Source organism: Sapajus apella, unplaced genomic scaffold, assembly GCF_009761245.1.
Source record: "Sapajus apella isolate SASKATOON/1434 unplaced genomic scaffold, GSC_monkey_1.0 scaffold36, whole genome shotgun sequence".
Lineage (NCBI taxonomy): Eukaryota > Metazoa > Chordata > Mammalia > Primates > Cebidae > Sapajus > Sapajus apella.
The window spans coordinates 19,258,051-19,285,704 of NW_022436976.1; the positions used below are offsets into that span (position 1 = coordinate 19,258,051).

Here is a 27,654-nt window from a genome sequence, read left to right on the forward strand (position 1 = left end):
CACTTTCTCCATTTTCTGTATAATCTCTTCCACTTTGCAATGTTGCAATTTCCCCCACCAAAACCGGCTCATGAAGGCAACTTATTTTCAGTTGTTTTACATTTAGTATAAATCTATGTCAGACTAGCAGCTCCCTCAGGGGTGATATGGTATTTGTCACAAAATTAACAATAAATGGTAATATCTATTATGTAATGTGTTCAAGCTCTGTGCAATCATTCACGTGTGCTATCTCCTGTAATTTGCACCACATCTCACCAAGTAGGTGCTATTTTAAACATCTCTTTCTTATAGATGAGGAAAGTTAGAATGCTTAAGTAACCTGCCTCAAAGTCAGTTAACAAATGCCTGCAATGGGAGTCTAGGATGGTGTCAGACGGTGTGGGCTTCAGTCTTGACTGTGCTGCTTCAATATTTGACCTGAGCTGGTCAGTGATTCTAGCCACACCTCTGTTAAATTAGGACAATAGTGCCAGTGCTCCCGGTCTTATCCAAATTCAGGAAGGCTCTGCACCACTAATGTCAGATTCCATGAGAGCTGCATATTTTACCTTCTGTTCATCTGGCGTTGGAAATAGTCACCCCAAAAACACAATCTGAAGCATGGACAGCAGGAGAGAGTGGTCTGATTTGTTTAAAGACTGTTGTCTCCATTTTGCAGGCTATTAGGCCCACCTTACAAGTTCTGCTGCAGGTAGGAGGCAAATGATCCTTATGCCCAGGGATGACAATGCAGGGATATAACCAACAGATGGAGACATCAGAAAGTCTCAGAGTGCATAGAAGAGAGACGATGTTCCAGAAGATGCATAAAGCAACAAAGAGTGAAAATTAGACTAGCTTTTTCTTTAAAAGCTGATAATATTAGTTAGAATTAGAAAAAGCATAAATTAGACCCAATTCTACAATAGTTTATAGAATATGTTATGACAAAGAGACTGTGGAAAGAGATTGAATTAATTTTGAATCTGAATTTTATCCCCTGCTCTGTGACCCTGAAAAGTTATCTGATCTCTCTGAGTTTTAGCTTCATCATATTGTAAAATGAAGATAGTACCTTTTACAGACATTGGGAAGATTAAATATGATGACATAGGATATTCTATGTTCTTGTTATTTGAGGATAGTCAATAACAGAGAAGTCATTTAACAATTAAGGTACTTAAACTGGATATTAAAATTTCACAGTTCATAAGGATAGAAAGGTTTGATTGAGATTCTAAGTTGACATGAACTAAACTTGTGAACCAATCTTTTATTAACAAAGTTTAAGCTACATTAATAAGTTCTTAGAATGAACAAAAATAATTTGTGTTGATATTTTTGAGAAGGATATATTTTTCTGATAAAATTGTATTATAGCTTTACACACCACCCGAGATTCAGATTTGGATTTGATTCACAATCGTAAATGGAGCCATTATCGCAGAATTAATTGAGAGTTTTATAAATTCTTCTAAGGTTCTCTCAGTTTCTTGTCTTTCTTTTGAAGTGGCTCTGATGTAAGCTTACATCTTTCCCTCTTAGTAATTAATAGATAGTTTTAATATCTGTTAAATTCTAAACTGACAATGACTTTGAGTGTGATGAAAAGTTTTACATCATCAATGTCACTGACTTCATGGAATCCTGTATCTTTCCTAAGACTGGCAATTTCATTTTGCAATAAATATGCCTTGTATTTGCATGGCAGATCCATTGTTTATATGATCAGATGTTTATGGAAAAACTTACTGGATACTGCATTCATGGAATGGGTGAGATAGATGCTAGTGGGTTTTTTTGTTTGTTTGTTTTCTTTTCTTTTGAGATGGAGTTTTCTCTTGTCCCCCAGGCTAGCGTGCAATGGCTTAATCTCAGCTCACTGCAAACTCCACCTCCTGAGTTCAAGCGATTTTCCCACCTCAACCTCCTGAGTCACTGGGATTGCAGGCACGCGCCACCAGGCCTGGCTAATTTTTGTATTTTTAGTAGAGATGGTGTTTCACCAGGTTGGCCAGGCTGGCCTTGAACTCCTGACCTCAGGTGATTTGTCCGCCTCAGCCTTCCAAAGTGCTAGGATTATAGTCATGAGCCACCAGGCCTGGTGGATGCTAGTGTTAATCTGGGAAAAGGTGTATTAGAATGGGGACTAAGGTTATAAGTAAATACTTTTATGTTGCTGTGGTCTTTGCTTGTCTTCAGAATCCTGTAACTGCAAGGTAACCAATATTGAACACTGGGGTAAAGAGTTTCATTAGGGCTGGGCTCAGTGGCTCACGCCTGTAATCTCAGCACTTTGGGAGGCTGAAGCAGGTGGATCACAAAGTCAAGAGATCAAGACCATCCTGGCCAACATGGTAAAACCCCATCTCTACAAAAATACAAAAAAGCTAGCTGGGCATGGTGATGCACACCTGGTAGTCCTAGCTACTTGGGAGGCTGAGGCTGGAGAATCTTTTGAACCTGGGAGGCAGAGGTTGCAGAGATCATGCCACTGCTTTCCGGCCTGGTGACAGAGCAAGACTGTGTCTCAAAAAAAAAAAAAAGTTTAATTAGTTTATGTAAATTACAGTTACTGACACACAGTAAAACTCAATAACTTGGCAGCCATTATCATTAGCAGTGAAGAAGAATTTGCCTGATAGTCATGATAGGTAACATATTGTTTCAGGTTCTCCTCAGCACCTTATGCATTTCCTATATGACGGAAGCATAAAAAGAAAAGTAGAAATTCTTTCTGTATAGTTCAGTATAAAGGACTGTATTATGAGAGCTTAACTTAAAAAGGTAAATATTTTCCTGTGACCTGGTGACTCTTAGCTGAAGTGATGATTTACAAAGTTACTTTTTTATCATAGCAAAAACTTTTCAAAAACGTTTAGAATAGGTTTGGAAGAAAAGGAGTCAAAATGAAGTTATTACATGCAAATTTTTATTTTTTTTCCCTTTTCTCTAAATATTGGAATATTATGATTGTAGTTGGCTTAGATTATATAAAATATATCTTATACGTGTAGAAATTGTGTGTGTGCATGCTGCATATAAAAATCTATCTTTATATAACATTTTCTTGGGTGTTTTGATAGTCCTATACTATTTATTAATAATGCTAGGATGAGAACTAAAAGAGTATATACTTTCTGAATTCTGGGTACTGCACTAAATGTTCCACATGCATTCCCTTATTAAATCCTCACACTTTTAAGAAAGATGTATTGTTATCCCCACTTTATAGCTGACAAACTGACGCTTAAAACAGTCAAGAAGCTTCTGTAAGTGCTGCATTGGCTTCTCCTGTCCTGAGGCAAGTAGCAACACTTGACCTGCTGAGTGAGAATACAGAGGAAAAAGGGCAAACCTCAAAAAGGGAGGAACAATATTACTGTGGACTTGCTATGAGCTAGATACCGTCTTTTATGCTTTACATATACTGCATCATTTAATTATCACCACAACCAGTATCCAGAAAGGCATTACTTCATATTACAGATCAAGAAACTGAGTGTGAGAGCAGAGAACAATTTACCCATGTTTTTGCAGCCAGTAAATGGTGGAGTCAGTTCAAACCCAGATCCACTTGACTCCACACTTTTCCATATAAGACCCCTATAGGCTTCGTTGTCACCCACGGTGGCACTGGGTGAGTTATCCTTGCTATATGCTTTTCAGAGTGCTACATGTTCTCCTTCATGAAAATGAAGAAAGTGTACTTATGAAAGTCAGTTCTTAAAGAGTGGAGTTAAGAGTACTGAATTTCTGAGTATGAAAATAGGATTAAAGTTATTTCCAGTCTTCCTTTTCATAAGCCTCTGCCCACTTGCCCTGGTTATATATATATTTTATGTGCAAAATTTTTTTGCTTTTCAAATTCTGTTCAGTCCAGAAACATACAATCAATTGACATTTTTCATCATGTTTTGTAGAGAATTTTTCTTCAGCCTGGGTCTATACCTAGAGCACCTAAGCTGTCATCCAAAATTAATGCTGAGTTGAATTAACTTCCTAAAATGTTTGACTCAGAAAATAAGAAACTTACACTTTCTTTTTATCATCCAAGTCAGAACAAGTACATTCAACAAAAATACTATTGCTAAATATGAACATAAAACAGAAGACAAAGCCATAATAATAATTAAAGGAAAGTGAATGCACACTTGCTCAAATTGATTTCCTCAGTTAGTCTCAAATCTTAATGTTTTCTTTGCCTTAGTATGAAGACTCATGCAGCCAAATCCTAAACACTCTCACACAGACAGTGGTGAGAGTTTGATCAAGCATCGGAAACTGAGCCAGCTATATAGCATGGTACTATGAAGAATATGAATAAATACATAAAGAGCTAATTTATGTAAAGCACTTATATATGATGGCCACTGTGCTGAACACATTACATGCCTCATGTCTTCTAATCTCAAAACATCGCTTTGAGGTACACTCTTTTAAATGAAAGCTTAGTGAAATTAAATAACTTGCTCCAGGTAACTTGCTCTACAGAAGTAGGGGAGCTGGGACTGAAAACCAGGTCTAACTTCCATTGTATTCTTAAACCATACCCTGTGTTAAGGATGTTCACCCCTACATCTAGGAAGCTGTGATCCAAGATATAGATGCAGGCATGGCATGGATTCTCAAAGTGGAAGTATCACCCCAAAGGGGGTGAAAATTGGTTCTTTGGGGAAGGTGAAAGAAATCTTACTTGTTAAATGTATAAAGCACACAGATATACATACAGGACATAGTCAGATGTACAGTCAGATGTACAGTACCTCTGTGATATTAGAATTTGACTTGGAAAGCAATTAGGGAAAAACAGAGCCTAATAGAGGCTCTCTGAGCAAGGAAATGAAAAAGGATAATGAAAAGAAAGTTTGAGAAGCACTAATCTACAGGCTTAAAAGGGCCAGAGATGTGAATGCCCCTGGACAACTCATCAACTCTCTTGGAAAATTAACAGTCATCTACCAGACTATCCAACTGCTGGCAGAAGAAATTACCACATCCTTTGGGATCGAAGCTACAGAATTTTGAAAGATGGAACAAGTAGGTTATGACTGACATGCATCCTAAAGGAATACTCATGAGCTAAAACTGTATCTGTCAAGAACTTCTTGTTGACTTCAAGGAATTTGTTTACTTTGCAACAGTTTATAAGTAAATTCTGGAAAGTTAATGCAGATAAAATTCTGGAATTTTTGATGTGTCATAAACTATCAATGCAAAGAGTATAAAGAGGTCAAGGTTATAAACATGTGTTATAGAGAAATCATTAAGCCCCATGATATTAATTATAACTGCTGATGGCCAGAAGTGATTCAGATGTGTCACACATTCTGAATATGAAATAGATTTAGGCTCAGCTTCTGATGGTTATACTGAAGATAGTGGCTTGCACTTTGTGTATTATTATTGGTTAGAAAAAAATGCTTTTCTACACTTGACAAAGTTTATTTTGCACCCAAAAAGTTGTGAAAACAATGGAGCATATCCCAATGTATGGCTTCTTGGGATCAAGTAAATGTAGTGCACGTTTGTGTGTGTGTGTATATGTGTGTCAGTGCGTGTGTGTGTAGATACATGCAGAGAGAGTTTCGAGAATTTGCACCGAAACATCAAAAATGTTTTTTCTACTAATCTCTAAATAGATTTTGGGGTGATAATTATACACTGTGTGATAATATAAACCATACACACACACATACACAGAATCACATTCACATGCAAAATGTTAGAACTGAAAAATATCAAACTAATAGTAGTCATTTACAGTTATTTTATTATAAATCTTTTTCTAAATACCTTTTGGGTTTTCCAAGTTTTCTATAATGTATATGTGTTACTTTGATATTGAGGCAAACATATAAGTACACATTGATAATTACTTTGGCATTTTAAAAAACATCAAGATTTCTACATTTCTCCTTTCTTTTTTTTCTTTTGTCATCTTTACGTGTATTAAAGAGAAAAGACAATATTTTGATTAAAATATAAAATATTATAAACATTTATAATATATAAATATATATAAACATATAAATTATATATTTATATGTACAAATATTTTATAAATATATATATTTCATATCATAAATATTTAAAACATTTTATATTTCCATATCATCAACTATTACATATCAAATATATAATGTTATATATTTGATATGTAATATAAATATATAAAAATTAAAAATATTTGACTAAAATTTGAGAAAAAAGTAATAAAGGTGAGTGAAGAAATTAAAATAAATAGTTCAATAGCAAGAAGCAAATTATAACAAAAAAATTTTCAGGTTATATCAAAAACAATAATTCATTAAAAAGAGGAAGCCGGGCGTGGTGGCTCAAGCCTGTAATCCCAGCACTTTGGGAGGCCGAGGCGGGTGGATCACGAGGTCAAGAGATCGAGACCATCCTGGTCAACATGGTGAAACCCCGTCTCTGCTAAAAATACAAAACATTAGCTGGGCATGGTGGCGCGTGCCTGTAATCCCAGCTACTCAGGAGGCTGAGGCAGGAGAATTGCCTGAACCCAGGAGGCGGAGGTTGCGGTGAGCCGAGATGGCGCCATTGCACTCCAGCCTGGGTAACAAGAGTGAAACTCCGTCTCAAAAAAATAAAAAATAAAAATAAAAAGAGGAAATCAATTGTGAACCAAAGAAATGAAGCTTTTTGTTTGTTTTTATTTTAATATAACTGAAATTAATAAAAATCATATTATTTATTTATTTAAATTTTACTTTAACTTCTGGGATACATGTGCAGAATGTGCAGGTTTGTTACATAGGTATACATGTGCCATGGTGGTTTGCTACACCTATCAACCTGTCATCTAGATTTTAAGTCCCGCATGCATTAGGTATTTGTCCTAATGCTTTCCCTCCCCTTTCCCCTCATCCCCTCCAACAAGCCCAGGTGTGTATTGTTCCCCTCCCTGTGTCCATATATTCTCATTGTTTAACTCCCATTTGTGAGTGAGAACTCTTCATTTCTTGAAAGGTTCCTTGCAGTTACAAATTGGATGCTGGTAATTTTGAGCACTACTGAAAGTTATTCTCCCAATGGGACTGATAAATATGATTGGAGAAGCAGGAAGAATGCAGTCTGCCATAGTCTGACTGCCTGAAAACCTGCTATTTGAGCTGTTAGTTTCATAGCAAATGGGCTGTGTGTAAATTCCAAAAAAGGCAAAAATCTAAGGAAAGGAGTAACTAACATTAAATAACTCATACTTCCTCTTCCCAGACTCATTTGCCACAGTGGTAATTGCAACCCCTCCAAAACATCCTTGAACAATTACTATTACCCTTGGGACATTTGTCCAGAAAATCCTCTCATGTTTTCTCAGAGGCATATTTCAATTCTCTAAATCAGGTCTTAGGGGAAGTCATGCTTTTATTACTCAGAATAGAAGACTAAGAAACACAGTTGTAAATAGCACACGCTGCCTGTGTGAATGTGTGTCAGGAAGAAAAGAAGCCCCAAGACCATATTTACTTGTGTCCTGGTGACTTGGTGCAGCAGAATCAGCAGAAGAGAAGAGAAAATCCAGGAATTTTTTTCTCTGCTGACAGTCGATGCTCTAGCAGAAATGATTATCACACACAGTGCAAAATAGTTGAAGACACAAAAGGGTTAAAATGTTAAGGGCAATGACTTATGTTAATGCCTTATGCTAATGTCTCCAAGCCAATCTTTGATTTAATACATGAAGCAATTAATATAAAATTCTTAGCACATGCCTAGCACATATTAAATATTCATTAATATTAATTATTATCTTGGCAAATGATTACTTTTGAATTGTACTTTATAGTTTGCAAAAGCCTTTCACAAGTAGCTGTTTAAAATTTGTTTGGCGTATATGTGGTGCTGATTAAATATATCCACCCCAGACACACAAAAAGGCTTATAAATGGGAGATTCTCCTGAGTCTCAGTAAAATCTCTTTGGATCACTAGTATGCTTTCTTCATTCATTTATGTTCATAAAACAAGTATTTTGAAATGGGGTAGGCAACCGAAGTCTATGGACAGCTCTTCTTAAAAGACATAATAGGAACAAACGCTAGAGAGGTCATCAGCCAGCAATTGCATATTGAAGGCTCAGAACTATCCAAAGATGAGGCTGTTGCCCCCAGGAATTTCCAGCTTCTCCACTCTTTTCTCAGGAAGTTTGAAATTACTTGTCAAATCTGTGGAAGTGCTATGATTTATAAATCCTTTAATAAAAGAAAGGGTAAAAGATTTTCTGCCACATTTCCCATCAGTGTTAACACAGAACCCTCAGGAGGCTGCTGCCAGGCAGACCATTAGTCTCAACAAGTCAGCTTTAATAATAGGCTCTAGTGGAGGCAGAGGGTGTACAGCAACGGAGTAGGATTTGCTTCCAAATCATTGTCTTGCTCTATACTAGCAGAGAAAACACTGCTTGTCATCCCTGCTAACAAGGAAGGGAGACCACGTAGCAACTTACAGCAGAATCAAACTGTCAGGTTTTTATATGGAGGAAGACAAGAATGCTACAACTGAAAATTCTCCAAAGCAGGCAAGAATGAAGCAAAACACAGCCATGCTACAAGCAAAGGATGCATGAAGTTGGACAACAGTTGCTTATATCTGAGTGCTTTGCATGCACTATACTCAGTGTTTGACTTTAATCTTGACTACAGCCTTATAGGAAAGAGGTGCCATTAGTATTCCAATTTTCAGAGGAGGCAACTAAGTCTTAGAGAGGTTAAGTAATCTGCCCGAAGTCACACATTGTGCTGAGGCTATAACTAAGACCCAGAAGGCTTATTCCAGGCTCATGCATAAACACACACACACACACGCACACACACACACGCACACACACACAGAGTTCTTTCTTTACAGATGTGATATAAATATATGTGAAATGCAATATAGCACATATTCCATATTTCATATATATCATATATGATACATCACATATAAAATGTGATATAGCTGATATGCTATATTTCATATGCATGCTAGGTCAATATATATCAATATAGCACACATATAGAATAAATATGTGATAAATATCATATCATATATATTCCTTATTTTTTCTCTATTTTCTCTGTGTGTGCGCATGTGTATGCATATGTGTACTGAGAGCAAACAGATATGCATTAATTGAGGAATCTTTCTGTTTCTAATACCTATGATAATACCAAATATACCTTAGGTTAACATTTACATATTATGTAAGATTTTCTATTAGATTCTCACATAACAACATGTTACATTGCTTAAAAGTGGAGTCTATGTAGGTTTAAATGTCGTTCCCTTTTCTACCAACACCCTAACTACTAGAAGATGTTTGCAATTCTACCATTGTTTTTGCTACAGGATGCTTTGTATAGGAAGTGACAAACTCTTCTATTTCTTCTATTCTTCTATTTCTTGTGAATTCCTAGAAGGCAGAAGTCATATTATTTTACCTCCATAATTCCTGCACAGGCGCTTTTAGCTAAGAAGAGCTCATGAACTGATTGTGAAGCACTAAATGCAGAAAAATGAGTGAATATCCTTTAACTTTTCTATTCTGTTTCTCACTTTCCTGCTCTAGGGAACTATTTAACTTATGCTTCAGGTTTTAAAATTGTCCACGCTTAGCAACCTTTCTTTTTGGGGGACTCAAGACTTTCTGCTGTTCTTGTTAGTTCCCCATTTGATTACTTTAGTCAGATGAGAAGTCTCATTACTGAATCTACTTTTGCACGCAGGGAAGTGCAAATGGCTGTCAGTGTTCTCCTCTCTGGAGAGTGAAAGACTTCAACCTTGAGCAAAGCAAATGCTTCCCAGTGTTTATATTAAAACTATTGGATTGGGTTGATTTTCTGAATATGAGAGACATATTCAGAAACAACTGTGTGTTTTGGACCATTATAAGAAACTACATTGTCAGTGAGTCTGATAGAGACACAAGAAACTTCTAAGCATAGTCACCACCAGACACTCAAGAGGCCACTTTAGAGACCAGGAAAATATCAGAAAACAAATGCATCTTGGAGGCAATACCATCTTGGTCTCTTCCTTTAATTCTTTTTTAGTTTGAATGCAACCTCAAAGTATGAATAATTTAGAACCTTTCATATGCATAGTACTTTATGAAACAAAAACAACGTATTTTATCTGATTTTCCTAATTATCCTGCCAGATGGGTATTATGCTTTCCATTTTAAAGACGATAGAACAGAGACTCAGTGACATTAAATACTCAAGATCACGTGGTTATTGAGCGGCACAACCAAGACCTGAGCATTGTCATGGTTAGGATCATCAGTTTTGTGACGTAATAGTAACTTCCTTTGACTTATTTAACCACTGACTAGCTGTGTTATCAGTAACTCCCCTCTAACTGATTTAATCACCAACTAGCTATGTGATCTCAGAAAAGTTACTTAAGTGCTCAGAACCTCTGTTTACTCATCTGTAAAATGTGATTAACAATAGTGCCCTCTTCCTAGGATTGTCTTGTGAATGACATGAGCTTGTGGATATGGAGTAACTAGCTCAGAATGTAGCCCATGTTAAGGGCTCATCAGCGATACATTGCATCAGCATTACTGGTAAAAACAGCAGCATCCTAGACATGCTGAATCCAAGCAAAATGATATTTTCCTCAACCAGGTACTCCTTGCATGGTGATGTGCTTGGGATAGAAGTTACCACCTGCTCTCCAGCTTTCCCATTAGTAGAATTCTAATGTGAATTCTGTCCATTTATGAATTCTGTACATATGAAATTGCATATGTGCAGGATTCCTCCCTAGAAGCCTATTAATTCGATTTTGGCCAAGATCTCAGACCAGAAAGAGGGGACATTTTGTTGCCTTTCTGTTCTATCACCAGCATGACAGTTGTAAACTAACCATGAATGAGACAGGACAACTGCCTCAAAGAGCAGGAAACCAAGTATGATCAGCATGCTGGTCAATCTCAAAATTTTCAGAATGAGGCAACTAATTTATTATGAAGAGGTAAAGTATACTACTGTTCTCAGCAGAACAGCCTGAGAGAACATTTTGCAGGTTCAGCTCTGCTTTAATCTTAGCAGATTTAGGCTATTAAAAAAAAAAAAACTCTCTGTGACCTTCAGTTTTTTTAATAGAATGGAGTTTTCATTTTAGATATACAATTCAGTCCACATACAAAAACTCAGAATAGCTAGGGAGCATGGTTTTAATATTTCTAATGAAGACAGCCTTGTAAAACTGCTTTTAATGTTTCTGTATTGTTTCCCCAACCCGGTCATACTTAATGCTGTGATTTGCAGAGTGGATACTTAATAATTTTCCTGTTATTGATTGAAAGGGGCCTTCAGTGGGATAAGTACTATTAGCAAACATGTCCCACTTGAGAATAAGGTGAAATTAGCAGAGCCATTGCTTCCCAGAAAAGTGGTCACATCTTCCAGTTTTCCTTTCTTTAGTGGCTCTCAAGTGAATGAATTAGTATCCTTGTGACTGTGTGTAAGTAATCTGACCTGTTCATTTCTTACTTTATTGCTATGTTAGGGTAAGGAAAGTTGAATGCTGTATGACTATAATTGTGACTTGCCAATTACTAAGTAGGGGTATTTAATAATCTGCTTAAGAAGGTCAGACATTTAAAACGCCCAAGCATTTATTTTTCTTCACAGAGATAATATAACTCCAAAGAGAAAAAATGTAGCTCCTATTATGCAAATGATTAAGGTCCTTTCAGAAACATATTTTTCCTCTCTGGGGTCTCATCTGGATAACGAAAAGAACATGAATGTCTCCATCAGGGTTAGTGGTCTGAGAACAGGAAGAACATGAGAACAGAGGTCTCAGTGGGATCAAAGGGTGGTTAATAGGTACAAAATTACAACTAGATAGGAGGACTAAATGTCAGTATTCTATAGCACTGTAGGGTAAATACAGAAAACACTAATTTATTGCATATTTGCAAAAAGCTAAAAGAGGATTTTGAATGTTCACAACCCCAAAAATGATAAATATTTGAGATGATGGATGTGCTAATTACCCTGATTTGATTATTATACATATTACACATGTATTGAAATATTACTTGGTGTCCTGCAAATAGGGCAATTATTAGCTGTCAACTAAAAATAAAAGAGACAAATAAGGTGTAATATCAGGAAATTAGAGAGCTGGAAGTCTAGAAGATTAGGGCAAAACCTTTGTTGCAAGGACTGAATGAGATTATGTATGTACAGTAGGGTGGGGTGGTGGAGCAGAGTGGCCTCCGGCTAGGCGGCCAGAGTTTAAATCATTACTCTGTCTCTTTTATTTATCTATTTATTTGAGATGGAGTCTCACTCTGTCACCCAGGCTCGAGGGCAGTGGCGCAATCTCGGCTCACTGCAACCTCTGCCTCACGGGTTCAAAGGATTCTCCTGCCTCAGCCTCCCAAGTAGCTGGGATTAAAGGTGTGTGCTACCATGCCCAGCTAATTTTTGTATTTTTAGTAGAGGTGGGGTTTTGTCATGTTGACTGAGCTGGTCTCGAACTCCTGACCTCAGTTGTTCCACCCACCTTGGCCTTCCAAAGTGCTGGAATCACAGGCATGAGAAACCATGCCCTGCCACTCTGTCTCTTTTTGACTGTGTGACCCTGTGAAAGTTACTTATATTACCTGAATCTCAGTTTCTTCATTAGTGAGTTGTGCAGGTGAAATGAGATAATAGATGGAGATTGCTTTATACATAGTACATACTCAGATGTTAGTTACTCATATTCATTATTATTTTTATTTTATTTTTAATTTTTCAACCTCAATTCCCCCAATTTAAAACTGCAACCCTCAATATGCTCCATTCTCCTTTCCTATTGAATAAAATTACCATATTCATACTATATATCTTTTACCTATTTATCTTTTTATTTTTAACTTTCCACAGTAGAACATAACTTCTGTGATGACAGGGATATTTTTCTGTTTGGTTTACTGCTGGGGAGTGCCCAGTGCCAGTACACAGTAGGCAGTCACGTTAATATTTGTTGAATGAAAGAATATTGCTTCATAAAGTCCCTCGTGCACGAAAAGGGCGGCAAATCGTTCATTACGAAACAGCTGAAATGAGACTTGCCAGTGGGAACGATTTCCAGGGTGTGGCCAGAGGTGTGGAGTTCCTAGCAAAGTGGAGAGAAAGCCTGAGAAAGCTTGTTGGAGAAGACATCAAGAGACTCTGGAGCCAGTGTGTGGGACGGGTCACACACATACACTCTATGTCACAGGATGATGTTGGGAAGTGAGGTGGCACAGAGGATAACATGCAAACTGCCAGCATCTCTAAGATAAATGCAGAGGACTGCTCTGCAGTCAGCTGTTAACAGCAACAAGGAGTGGAAGATCCTGGAATTATCAGACAGCTGCTTTCACAATCAGGAAGGTTTTGGAATTAGCATTAGGGAGCTGGGGGAATCCAAACACTGCCTCCTAGTCCCATGATGAACAGCCTATGGAAGACTGAAGAGAGGTCTCCATGGAGAGTGCTATGGAAATGATGGCTCCCAATAGAGCCAGGATTTCGTCAGGAAATGGGTGGGTAAGTTCAGCTGAGAGATTGAAATGTACAGAAGGGGACTGTTAGGAATGTGATGTTCCCAGTGGGATGGGAGAAAGACCAGCGAACAGAAGCACAGAGCAGTGTAGAGAGGAGCGTGTGTGAGATAGAAGAGGCTGTATAAGCAGATGATAGAGCTAATATTCTCACACGAGGCCACTTAAGAACTTAAGGTAGCAGGTTTTTTGTTTGTTCATTTTTCACCACCACATATAAGATGATTTTGTAGTTTAAAAAGCTAGCCAAGGAGAAGTGCAGCACATTACTGAAAACATCTCGATGTTCAAACACTTTGGGGAATTGTTCAAATACCTAGCAGCCATATCTTCTATTTAATATTTGTCATGGAAATATCTTGCCCTCCCACCTCAGAATACTTGATAGCTTCAATAGGATACAGTCTTTGATGAATTTAAAAAACTATCGCCATTTGAAACCTTTACTGTTTTTTTTCCAAACTTAAATTGAATTTTTATTATTAATTAATATTTCAGTAAAGCTGTTTAAAAAAGTAAAACGCTTGGAAAAGCACTGGGTCTCGTGAATTAGAACCACTAACAGTTTTCTATCTCTATTATTAACTTAAATTTGGAAGTGTGAGGCACCTCATGTTATCTTCAAATAAACTCATATGCCAATTGATTACTTTGTTGATTGGTTGGTCAGTAGCTCAAACATTGACTAAAGTGACAATGATGTCTAAAGCAGTGTAAGAATAAAATGATGAATAAGACAGAGTAGGGTTTCGAACACTATTTAGAAGTCAATAAATAATAATTGAAAAGCTATTTGGAACTGATGGCTACTTTGACATGGGAATCTTTCTTCATCTACATTCCGGGGATGAAGAATTGAAGATAATGGTAATTAATACTAATAGTAACAAATGTGGGTAAAACCAGAGTGTCCTAGAAGAATATGTTAGAAATCCTACTCAATAAAACATGCTGAAGGAAGACGCTTTTGAAGCGCAAAAATGTAAGTGTGGTCACTATTCTCAAGGTAAATTAAAATGTCACCATTTCTATATCATTTCATCATCACAGCAGAATAAAAAAAATTATTCTTGGTTTCACTAGCTAAAAATATCCAAGTATTGAAGACAAATCTCCACTTAAAAAATATAGCCATTTTTGCTCAGATAGCAAGGCATCATTTTGTTTCTTTTAAGGCTTCCCTTGAAGTGCATTTGAATATACTTTTATCTGCATAAGCATTTTTTAGGGAGAGAAACAGTGACACCTACATTCATGACATGGCTATTCTCATACCCTTTCAAGAAGCCTCATTTATACTTAATCTTGAACAAAGTCCAAGATTAAGATAATACAGTACTAGAGATTCCAATTAATTTTTATTAAAACTCTTCTTGCATGACTTCTCTTGGCCCAAATTGAGATGCTTAAGGAATTTGAATCTAACTAATTAAAATGGCAATATTACCAACTTTAAATACCCAGAAATCTACTGACAAATATGTTTTCATAAAACATGATATGTTATTCCACACATTTATTAAATATTCATATTTGATTGAGAATATGTATTTTTAAAACAAACAAACTGACAACCAAAAATGTCTTTAGATTGGTTTCTTCAAAAAGGGTCTCTGTCTCTCAAAACAGACCCACAATAAAGTATAAACAAATAAGCCAGCACATACAGTAGCCAGAACAAACAACAAAAAACTGTCAGAGTTGGTTTTTTTTGAGCCCCAGACAATCATTTGAGGGTTGGCAAAGTGCCTTGCTTAATTTCCTAGTCAAAAGAGGGTAAACTACATCATTTGCTGTGACCAGATGGAAACAAAGTGTCTTTAAGTATACAGGTAGTGCTTTACTTCAGGATTACCACCCTATGCAACTGTAGGTTCTTTTGCAACATGCTGATTAGTAAAAAAAAATACTTAGGCACTTATTAATTTCATCTAATTCTAAAAGAAAGCTTAGGAGGTCACAAGCTGTGGACTTTGCATCTTGGTTATCACAAAATTAATGACCCAAGGCAATGAAGTCTTTGACTTCATGTACAGAAGATACGTCCTCTACTGCTTATTCACCTGTCCTTTACCCAAGCCAGTCCAAGAAATCAGAATGTTTGCGAAATTTGAAATCAGATTATCTTTCCTACTACTACCCAAGCTACTTCTGGATAAGTTCTAGCTAAGAACTTCCATCTCTACGACTATCTTCCCAGCAAAATTCATTGTTGAGGGAAAAGAATCCACAACTCTACAAACTATATATGTATATCAGCCATTCTAATTTTTAAAATTGCATGAAAACACACACTCAAGTTATAAAAATTCTATTTTGTTTTCATGAAACACAAAGGCAAGTTCAATATTTAGATTCAATTCTAGAGTGGAATGCTTTTTGGCCAACTTTTGACCCTGGGATAAAGGTAGCAATTTAAAATCCTGGAAAGTAGGGTCTTATGTGATAAATTTTTATGTGTAAGATAGCCCATAAATTAAGTTAAATTACTTAACTTCTCCCCACCCCCCACCATTAGTTTAAATGGTCCATTTAGTCAAATGACTGGCCTGTTAAGATGATTTAGAACTTAAATATAAAACAGAAGAATGCTTATCCTTAATGTAGAATATAACAAATGATCAAACATTGAGGTTAGATATTTGACATTGTATTTAGATATATTTTCATTAATCTTCTAAAATGGCAAGTCCAGCAATAGTTGTCCATTTTACTGCAGCCATCTCATTGCAATTTCAGGAGATGCAGATCAAACTTAGTATTATACTCTTTTTTTCATTTCCCAGTTTTTCTCATCTCTTATACAGTATTTCTTGTCATAAGAATGTATTTACATATTTACATTTTATAATAGTGGAGGTTGCATCTGAAATATTAATTATCCAAAACAAGTTAAATGCCAATACCAACCAAAAATGTCATATTTGTTGCACTGCATTTGCAAAAGAGTTAGGAAAGAGCCCTGGTTGACAGAGTTAAGTTCCTTGGCCAAAAAAGGTGTGTTTTGTTTTGTTTTCAATTGACCATAGTTAATTAAATAACCAATATTAACTGCAAATTAGCTTTAATTTTTTCAGTGTGAAAAATTGAAGATCATATACTAACCAAATTCATATAATATTTCCTTTAGTGTTTAACATTTTCTAAGTAGCCATAGCATTTTCATATGGAATGTGAGACCAGAACTTTTGAAGAGAACTGGGATTTGGAAATGCAGATGGGGAAAGAAGGATGGGGAGTATAGATTAGAACCTGGTATGCTATGCACTACTTACCTTCAAAAGTCAAATAAAACTTTCCTCTGTCAAACCAAACGAGGGAAGGCTGTTCATTCTCTGTATGGCCAGGAGTTGAAGCGGGATGGGAAGGGTTAAGGAAAGGGAGAGAGAAGGACACAATGTGAGTTACAGAGCAGGTCATTAATCTCACTACAGGGAAGGGTGGAGGCACTACATGCCATTAGCGTGCAGGAAAAAGGGAAGGCTGGCAATCTATGCATTTTTTTTCTTTTTTTTTTTTTTTTAGTTCAGGAAACAAAAAGCAAAAGCAAAGCTATGGAGGCCTAAAGGAATGGGCACGTGTTGGTGGTTGCTTGACATTTGGTGCTTGTGTGCATGGAGTGGAAGTCTTCCTGGCCATGCAGGGGCGTCAGCATATTTTAACTGCACTAATTTGGGCAAACTGTCATTCAGCAATGGCTGTATCCATTTCATCTTCAATGTCATCCCCTTCTATGTTTCCAGAAAGATAAACTCAGAGTTACGGATCGTAGAAAACATTAGCTTAGGTTTTAAATGACAAAGCATTGCATATCAACATAAATTTCAGGGAAGATGTCAGATATCTTCCTTTCCCCTCCCCTGGAATCGCCTTAGGCATCCAGACACAAAACACCCTTTACCTATGTACCAAAGAGAAAACAAGATTACTAATGATGCTCTATTATTTTTTAAATTAAAAAGCAGTGACCGGACATGTAATTCTGAGCAGTTAAATTATTCCTTCCTCTGTAAAGTCACAAAGCGATAGCATCTCACCTTTTTCTTTTGAACCTCTTCACTGAGAAACTGTCATGCAACCTGCTGCTTTTTAATACAGTCATTTAAAAACTTTCAGTGGCGTGAGTCCTACAATGAACAGTAAATATACAGGGTGCATCTGAGAGGCACTGGACACTCATGAGGTGAGGAGCATGTCCATGAAGTTTATAGCATTCAGATGGATAATGGCTTGGATTTTTGAAATCTAGGTCTCTAGAGATCACTTGGCTAGCACCATACCTGCAGGCGTTTCACAGCGCCTTTCAAACGAGGGCAGTTTGTCATAAAAAACATCATCTTCTGACACTACGAACCAAAGAAACATAAACGAATGGAAAAGAAAAACACAAATACAAATCCCAAATGAAATCAAGAAGCCCGCTCTACCGACTGGAACACAGGAATGATTTTAATGGAAAAAGGAAACAAAATTTAAAACACTGGAATTATGATTTCGTTATTAAAATGTGTTTTGCTTATTTTGTGATGATTCTATGAGAGAAATTAAAATGTTAAAAAATGCCAGCGTTTAGCATCTGTGAATTTGTCTGAAGTCGGCTCCAGGGAAGAAGTCACGCCCTACCTTCTCAGGGAGTTGCTAAAGGAATTGTCATTAATAATTGACTTATGCAAGTGTGTTTCACTCCAACACAGTTCTCAAGTGGTCAGACATATGTCCATCAACAAGAATCTCCTGACAGAGCCCTGACAGCTCAATAGGATCACTCAGCATGAACCTTCCTCCCATGGGAAAGTAGATGCTTTCAACGTTACCATAAAAAAGCAACAGTGTAAATCCAAGGTCCCTGCATGAATTATCCCATTTCAGCCTCATCAATATCCAAATTCAATTTGCCTTGCACCTGATCGTTATAGACTGTTAATTTTGAACAGCATTATCATAATATCATCTTTGTCTATGGTATCCAGCTGTGGCTAAATGTCTTTGTAAGTTGGTCACAAAAGCATGAGTTGGTGCTCTAGAGTTTAACCGATTTAGCTCTTTACAAGGTCTCTCTTCTCAGCAACGAACAAATGCAAGTAATTGGGATTTTGACTCTATGTGATTTTAAAAAAGTACTCAGTGCCACAGGTCTTATGCATAATATTACAATTTTAATAGAAAATTGAATAAAATTTGTACAAAGACCAGTAAGAAAGAAAAATGCTGAGAAGGAAATGGATTAGGGTAGAAAAAAATATTCCACAAATAATAATGTTCCTTGAAAAATATTCTGTTAGCCTGACTCCATATTTACAATTTAATGATGATATTCCTCATTATCTCTATTGTTATCTCTGTATCTTGAAAGGTCTAGTAGCTTGTTTCTTAGAATAACTTTAAGCAATTTCCCTATCCCTATAATATTAATATGATTTCCCCCCAAATCATATAGTAGCAGTCCTGTGAGCTTTTACTGGTGCAAAATAACTTACTGTTCTTCATTGATTCTTTTTATTTATTTATTTATTTTTTATTTTTAAAGACTGAGATGAGGATTTTGTTGTGTTGCCCAGGCTGTTCTTGAACTCCTGGGCTCAAGTAATCCTCCCATCTCAGCTGGGATTACCACCAGATTACCACCACACACCAGAAAGCCTGGTCCATTGATTCTAAACTGTGCACTTTTTCACATTCTAACCTGTCTGAAATAATTAATGTGATAAAAAAGCATTTTATCTTAGCTCAACTGGCAGTTTTCTCCCCCTTTCTTAGTCATATACAAAATAATGGTGCATTTTTCAGTCGAGGGTGTCTTTAAACCAGTCAAAGGCAGCTGTATGGGAGCTCTTCCTTATTCTAGTGTGACAACACAAAAAAGTTCTGTTTTTAGGTGTAGCATCAGATTTGCTATTGTGTAACCACAGCTGCCATGGGAAATCTCACATCCAAAGTCATTTAGGGGCAATTTTCTTATATGAATTGCTGTGCGGAAGGTTTAGACTTGCTCTTAAAACTTCAGTTTTTGAATTACTTTAAATTTGTCCCAATTTTGGCTCAAGTACCATAGGAAACGTCAAAAAAAGTATGTGGTGGGAGGGAAATGTTGAGCTATCAACTTCAGAGAATTTGCTGCTGAAGTTCTCTACCTCCCTCACACCATTTGACTACATTAAGTTGACATTCCAAATCAGTCATGATTAGGTCCTTTGGTGCTGGACAGCCAAAGCGCATCCTCTCCGGAGAGAAAGCGCAGTGCACAGGAAGCCTTGGGACAGTCAGTCTCCACAGTATATTTACTTCAGAAAAAAGTGGCTGTCAGGTGACCCACAGCAGGTGAAAAGACAGAGCAGGAGGGTGAGGAATTCAACAGGAAGATGAACACCAAATAAAGGTAACGAAACCAAACAAAATCAGTATGCTCCTCAATAATGAAGCAACGTGACTATCCTCTTACATGGCTATTTTTTTAAAAAAAAAAATCCACTCTGGTTCATCTTGAAAGAACCCATACTAGATGTGTTAAGAATCAAAGTTTCTGGCCAGGATTTGAGATTTCTGCAGCAGAGAGTATAGAAACACATTGTACAAAACATGTACAAAGTTCAATTCTTTGTGTGTGCTATTTTCTCTATGAACCACAGTGCATTGAAAGAACATGTTACAGGTTTATCTGAGGTCACTTGAGATTCAGCTTTCTGAGTGACAGTTTACTCTTACTTTCTTCTCTGACCAACAAGGCAAATCACATGAAGTAGGTGAAACAACTAATCTCGAAAAAAGAGTGGCAGTGTGGGGAATGGCCTGTAGCAATCAAGGATTATTAAAGAGATAGAGTTAAAAAAAAAAGTTACAGAACAATACAAACAAACAAACAAACACAAAAGGGAAATGAGTTACTAGGCATTGGAAGGTAGGAAGCCCCAAATTGCCCCAATTGATGTTGCAGACAGAAACAAACCTGGCTACATAAATAATGTCAAATATCTGTCTGTTACTAACTCACATGAAACTAGGTAACTGGCTATATTTTCACCAAACTTGAAAGGTTCTTTTGGGAGGATCTGATTAAAGATATAAAGCATGTGATATAGTTGAAATTCTCTTTGGGGGCCTTAAGAGGCACACTTTAACTTATATTTCTGTGAAAACAGGCAGTTCTTTCTCTGGAAGAGCTTCAGGCTTTGACCAACCTACTTCTCACAGGTTGTGCAGTGAGAAGGCAACTGTGCAGTCTGTTCTTCCAAGAGTAGCAGAAGGAATTTATTTAGCTTTAGCTAATGATTCTCCCAAGCAATGTGGGATGGGCCAGGTGGTTTACACTATGGAAGAGCCGGAGGGGAGTTCCGATAATAAAGGAAGACAATGGGGAATGGGGATTCCATGGGAAAAATGGAACGGGAAAGCCCTAGGTGGGAGACATGATGCAAAAATGAGAGAGGCAGCAGGAACCTGTCTCCTACTGGAGGTGGAAAAGAGAGAGACCAGCTTTGGAAAGGGGGATGGTGCTCCAGGCAAAATAAAGCACTGATACCTTGGAAAACCATCCGGCTGAACAGCCATTCTTAACACTTTCATCACAGCATAAGGAAGGAGGCACAAAAGCATTTACTGAAAATGCCACCAACTACTTATTTCTCTAGGAAAATTGACCACACATCACCGAAAGCACTAGAAAAGAATGTCGAAAAGTTTGCTCAAGTCTCACAATGCCAGTGTTTATACCATTTGTCAACATAAGGACAACCAAAAATGATGAAGAAATGAGAGCTTCAAGAAAATACAAGTTCTAAATTTTGTGATTTCTGATGTGGTACATGGTTGGAATTTAAATAACATTTCCCCTCAAAGGAGACTTTTTGTTTTAAGAAATGATATCTAAATTACAAGACCTTCCTTGGCAATTTCTTCTTTATTTTTTTGAATAGCTCTGTAAGGAACACCATAAGAAAATTCCTGCAAAATACAGGTGTTAATGTTCTTGTATTTGTTTATTTGCGTAGGTAAAACACTTTGCCTCCTTTGCTGAGAAGGTGGTTTTAAAAGAAGTCAGGTGATAGTAGCAAAACACACAGCAAAACAATTTCAACCAGAAACACAGGGCCTTGGGGATTTCAGATCATAAAAAATAGCCAGTCAAAACTACAAACAGATTAAAAGAGAGGAGAGAATTTTTACCAACTGTGGGAGTAGTGGCTGCGCTCAAGGAATTGGTTGACGATATTGAAGAAGTGCTTTCAGCCCGCGCTAAGGGTGCTATTGGAGGAGGGCTGGAAGAATGAATGGGAGGGCTAAAAGGTCTGGACTGTAGGGAGAAGAAAAGAGATGAGAAGTTAGATACACAGGTTGCGGTTTTTGCTTTATATTTTTAATGTCTCCCAGCCCCAGATATGACAACTTAGGTTTTTAAAAAGTAGATGACACCATTTTACACTGAAATTAATTATATCTATACGAGAGTTTGTGGAGTGGAGAGTTTATGGAATTTTCTGGAGAAACTGTAAACCATAACATGCTAAACTATAAACTGTAACATGCTAAACCTGAGCTTAGGGAAGCTGGCGTCTGTGACATGATCAGCAGGTCTGTTTCAGGACTGAACTCACATGCCCTCAGGGACTCAGCAAGTGACACAGGGTGAGAGCTCATACTCATCTAAAGCTAACAAAATACAAAAATACTGCACTGTGCTAGTCCAGCCAAATATTATGGATGTCATCAGTTTGTGGCTCCTGTGTGCAAATGCCAAAGAAATCTACCTCTGCCACAAGTCTCTCCTAATTGTTCACACAGAATGTTTTCCACTCCTCAACCTTAAACACAGAATATTTTCCACTCCTCAGCCTTAAACACAGAATATTTTCCACTCCTCAGCCTTAAAATGCAATGCAAGAAACTTTCGCAACAAATTCCTCATGCCACTGCTCCTTCGCTGTATATTCACATAGTGTGCATACTATCAGTAAGTCATCTGTATTCTGGGGTCAGAAGCCAGGATTCGCTCTCTCCTGGAGTTTTCTAACAGCAGACAAATATTGTGAAACACCTGTCTTTCTAAAGGATTTAGTGCAATTGAATGTGATTATCGGCATTTGCATCTAACCCACTATAGCAGAGGTGAGGGCCCAAGCATCCTATTCCTATCATTTTAGATCTTGGCTTGAAGATGGTAGAAATTTGAGGAGGGTTGAAATGTACACTCATACCACAGTGACTATCTTTCAGATGCCACCTGTTGGGGTTGTTTGTATAAGTCCTCTAAACGCTTAGACCTGAAGGCATTTGGAGCTTCTGTTTGTCATTTTCACCGTTTCTGAGCAAGCCAGGGCAGAGGGGAACATACCACATCTCCAACTCCAGGCTTTCCTGGAGGTAGCTTTGGTCGGGATGGAGGCCGGGGAGGGGGCGGAGGTGGAGTGGTACTGCTGCAAGGAACCAAAGGAGTGGCTGGTCGAGCAGGGGATGATGCACCTGAAAAACAAGCTAGTATTAAAAATGGCTGGAAACACAGGGGGCCAAAGCGCTGTTATCACAGTACAATGCCAGTCCCAGACACTTAAAATTTTTTTTTTTTTTGCCTTGGCAGTTACTACACTAAACACTGTAGCACTTTTTTTTTCTCTTTTTTTTCTTAATAAAGAAAAAAAATTTACTCCGTTCATCTATGGTTGATGGCAGAAGCTCATTGCCTTTTGTTGCCATGTGACACCCAGTGAAAGGTAAATCCTTTTATGCTCTATGACAGAAGGTAAAGTCTTAAGACTCTTGGCTGTGTGGTAGGTACCCTTCATTATCATCGCATACACACTAAACACATAACAAATTCTCTTGCATTTTGCATGTATTTGGAATTTGTTTATGTCCGAGATGATAATGGGAGATTAGAACATGAAGGAAGATGATTTTTCCACTTTAGGTTTTTCTTCTTTAAACATGATAAGAGAATTATGCTTTTGACTGTGGTCAAATTATGAGAGCCAACTTTATCAATGTACCCAAACACTGGAGGGTAAGCAAAAGACAAAATATAAGAAAATAAGTTAGATGTTGCATGAATACTTTGTATTTAGAATCTTAATAGAAATGCATTGAATTTAGAAGATCTTATTTTGTGAAGGAGGCTGCTTAGGAATCTGTCAAGGCGGAGTTTGCCCATGATGATTTTTTGGAAGAGCCTCTTGGATTTACTTTTCTGGCTGTCAATGACAAGCATATGAAACACAGAAGACACACAGAGGCTGGCATGCACATCAGTCAGCACACCAGTGGGGTCTCTGGATTCAGGAATCTGCCTAACTTCAGTCGTATGTCTGAGATACACAGGGAAACTTGACTGAAAACCTTAAAAAAAAAAAAGTCAAATCAATGTTCAAACAGTTCTTGCTTAGCAAAGTTCCGACTACTCCTGAGGTTTTTGTCACTTCTGTTAGAAGCAGAGGTATCAAATCATCCCAAGAAAATTCTCAGAAATCCTGCCCTAGGGAAATATCCACACATCATCCCCCACACCTGCCGCCCCTTTGCTGCCTCCCAAACAACACACCACAAAACTGGGACCTCTGGAGAGTTCTAGATTAGCATCTCAGTCTCCAAATTTTCAGATTCTCAAGAGCTTTAAAGTTGAGCAGCAAAACCTATCATTTCAGAAATCTTCTCTGTTTAGGAGAGTCCCTGGGGGATTAAACCTTGCTCCTCTTGTTTAAATAATCTGAAATCCTGAGTGTATTTCTCTGTGCTGTTTATTCTGTATGTAATCACATTAGTGTGAAATCCTACCAATTATTTCTTCCACTCCCTCTATATCTCCCCCTTCCTCTACTACTACCACCCATATTCTTACTTTTTATTCTCCATTGGGTCAGGGTCTATGCTAAGCACTTTATATATATTATCTTATCCCCTTGATAAATGTTGGAGGTAGGTATTATTAGGTATTTATGCGGAATCTGGAGATCAGAGATTCAGTAACTTGTCCAAGGGCAGATAGCTTAAACTGCGTATGTACCTCCAAAACCCATACTCTTAAATGCAATCTCTTATAGTTTGAGATGGACTGTGGTGTAGACTCCCACATTTTGCATAAAGTCTGTTCTTACTTTTGCTTGGCTTGCACATTTCCCTTTCAATATAGATGTTTTTAGTCTTTTGCTAATCTTCTCTTAAAAATAAATGGTATGTTTTCACAGGCCCCACTACAAAGTTTTCTTTTGATTATTGTGTTAGTAGATTTACATCCAGGATGTTTTCAGAAGACAGAAGTAACAGCATAGCGTAAATAAATCTTCAAACAGTGAAGTCTTAGGATTTTTTTTTTTTTTTTGATGATGTTGGAGGAGGAGTTGTTCTATTTAGCTTGATGAAAACAATACCATAGGAATGGTCCAGAACGTCTATCTGTAGGTCTGTTTCCAAGAAACAGTCTTTTGAATCAATCTCAAAAAAATGCCAGCTGTTTATTCTTTTCCTACATGTTCCAGAAAAAAAAATTAAAACTCCTTTCAGTGATGCCTGGGAAAGTACTAAGGAGCCATCATCAGGGCAGTGTGGAATACTGAAAAACACTGGATGGAGAACCAGGTGATTTGAGTTCTGGCCTTGCTGGCTTGAAATCTCAGCTTCCTTATTTTTAAAAGTGAGACACTGTTTCTATCTTGCAAGGTATTTGTAACAAATAAAATTGAAAATGCTTATGAAAATGTTGACTATATAAAATTTTACACAAATAGAAAGTAATAGATACTGGTGATGATGATTAAGATTGTGTTTTTTCGATACAAATACAACTAAAAAGTTAAAAAAGTTAGTTGTTAATTGAAAATTGTTTTCCTTTATGGATGCCCCATTGAAATCACTTTTTCTGTACTGAATTGAAGTAATTGATTTGTTGTGCAGCTAGAAAGACACTAAGAAAGAGTGTCTAAGAAGCAAAAGAGTATTTCAGTTAAAACCCTGCTTGACCAAACCCTGAGGTTCAGCAGAGGATGTTCAGGGCCTGAGGAGTATTTCACAACTGAACTAAGGCTTCACATACTTTTGTGAAATTACCCAATCATTTCATATGTTAAGAATGTAGATGGCTATCCTTGTGCATCTTTATCCTCACTCTTCAATTTTCAATTGCATTTTCATTTCCCCCTTAAAGAGTGTTTATTTCCAGAACAATGCTGGAAAATGATTTGGACAGCCCCACTCTTTAAGGTTTAAAATAAAAAACCAAAATACATTGAGTTTTGTGAGTTAAAAAGGTTGGCAACCATTGACATGCTCTCAATCCATTTGTTGTTCTCAACCTGGTTTAATCAATTTCCTTGGCAACCTCCGAAGACCGCATATCTACAGCTGCAAATTTCATCTCCTTTTTTAAATGTGTGTGTTGGGCTGGAGCAGTGGAAGCAGCTGGGAGAAGTGGTCAAAGCGCAGCCCATGGAATCCAACAGATGCGGGGGCCAGATCCTGGCTCTGCAACTTACTAGCTTTATGACCACAGCTAAGCTACCTTTTTGAGCTTGTTTCCTTATCCACAAAATGAGGTTAAAAGACCATGCTGTTCCTGGGAGAATCAAGTGAATTAAAACATACGCACTTTGAGATATGTGAAGAACTAAACAACCTTTCCCACATTGTGTTTCTTAGAACATAATTATACCATTTCTTTGAAAAAAACTATTAAATATGTATGTAAATGATTATATGCTATGTTTCTCTTTTTGATGACTAACATATTAAAAGCCCTGAAACATTACTAACAGAACTTTCTGCCATGTGAAAATGTTCTAGAACTGTTAGTAGATTTGCTAGCCACATATAGCCACTGAGCACTTGAATTGTGGCTACAGTATGTAAAGAATGAAGTTTTTATAGTAATGTTGAGCAACTAAGAGTATAATTAAAATAACCCCACGTGGCTAGGGACTACTGTATTGGACATCGCTGCTCTGAAAGACTTGTAGTTAGGAAATATATTCGGTTAATTTAACCCCAGGTAGCTCAGACTCATTTGTATATTGACTTGTAATGTTTGCATATAACATCGTTAGTTTCCCAAGTTGGAAAATGCTGCACTGAACATTCTTTACTTACTCCTTTCTTTCCCTGGCCCCCAAACACGGTGCAAGCCAACAAAACTCTTTCCCCCTCAACCTCTGGCACGCAACCCACGTGGGAGAAGAGATACCCTTTGCCAAGAACCAGTGTCTGCATTCTAGTTAAGTACTGTTCTGGCCAAAATAGGTATTTATAACTTTTTGCCATAAGGAAATTGAAGTTCTGGGAGCAAATTCTTAACTTCCACCTGCTTTTCAACAGCAGGTAACTCTTCTGGTTCACAAGGTTGTCAGTACTGTCTGTGCTTGGTCAGTGACAGTCACCATGCTGTGAATACAATTTTAAAAATGAGTGCATAGTGGTATATAATTAAATATGCTTTGAGAAGTGCAAGAAAGTTAGTTTCATCAGGCCTAATGCTATAAAAAGCAAGTAGTGAGAACCATTGCTAATCTTTAAAACATGAGGCCATAACCTATTGTATCAATCTCAAATTTATATTTCTGCCAGCTTGTGTATGTTCTATCAACGAAAGATTAAGCAGCAAATAAACTGGGACTTAATTAAGGAGATAATGCTGCTGAGCTTTAGTTATTCATGGGCTTCAGTGACCCAGTTCAATCTTCTACTTAGAAATCCAATCTTTTAATACTAGTAAAGTCAAGCTATTTCCAGCTCAATTATTAAGAATCAAGTCTTTACTGGTAACATTTTAAAATAATTTCAAATAAGGATATGGAAGCTAAACATTAAAAATCACCACAAAACTCTCAAATTTTCCAGAAGGAAAACAAACGTTCCTTTCTTCCTAATTAGATCAGTGATAAATTCAATTGAACAAGTATCTTTGAGAGCTTTATGAAAGGTGTTAGATGAAACACAGATGAATTACCAAAGCCACCTGTCCTCCCTACGCCTGGCTAAAGGTGTTTCTTTTGAGGAGAGCATTGTGGCCTACCTGTGGAGGGAGGTGGGTATTCTTTAAATGTCCTTTCAGAAGACTGAGGGCCTGGATTAGGAGAGCTGCATAGAAAACAGAAGTACACAGCCCTCTTTTACAATGGACCACTAATGTCTTTCTGGGTGTG

At 37.2% G+C, this 27,654-nt stretch overlaps 1 protein-coding gene across 35 annotated transcripts in view; it reads right to left on the reverse strand.

The window, feature by feature from the left end:
* Positions 1-27,654, reverse strand: part of SGIP1 (SH3GL interacting endocytic adaptor 1) — a 221,461-nt gene that overhangs the window by 33,602 nt on the left and 160,205 nt on the right. For 20 of the 35 annotated variants that reach the window (XM_032296686.1, XM_032296679.1, XM_032296675.1 and 17 more), the window contains 3 exons: positions 22,866-22,993; positions 21,701-21,827; positions 17,821-17,886 (listed from right to left, as the gene is read on the reverse strand). In XM_032296686.1, coding sequence (XP_032152577.1) covers positions 17,821-17,886; positions 21,701-21,827; positions 22,866-22,993 — 321 coding nt within the window. Of the gene's footprint in view, positions 1-16,815; positions 16,876-17,820; positions 17,887-21,700; positions 21,828-22,865; positions 22,994-27,654 lie in introns of all 35 variants that reach the window. The other 15 variants (XM_032296682.1, XM_032296706.1, XM_032296691.1 and 12 more) reach the window with 3 other exon arrangements.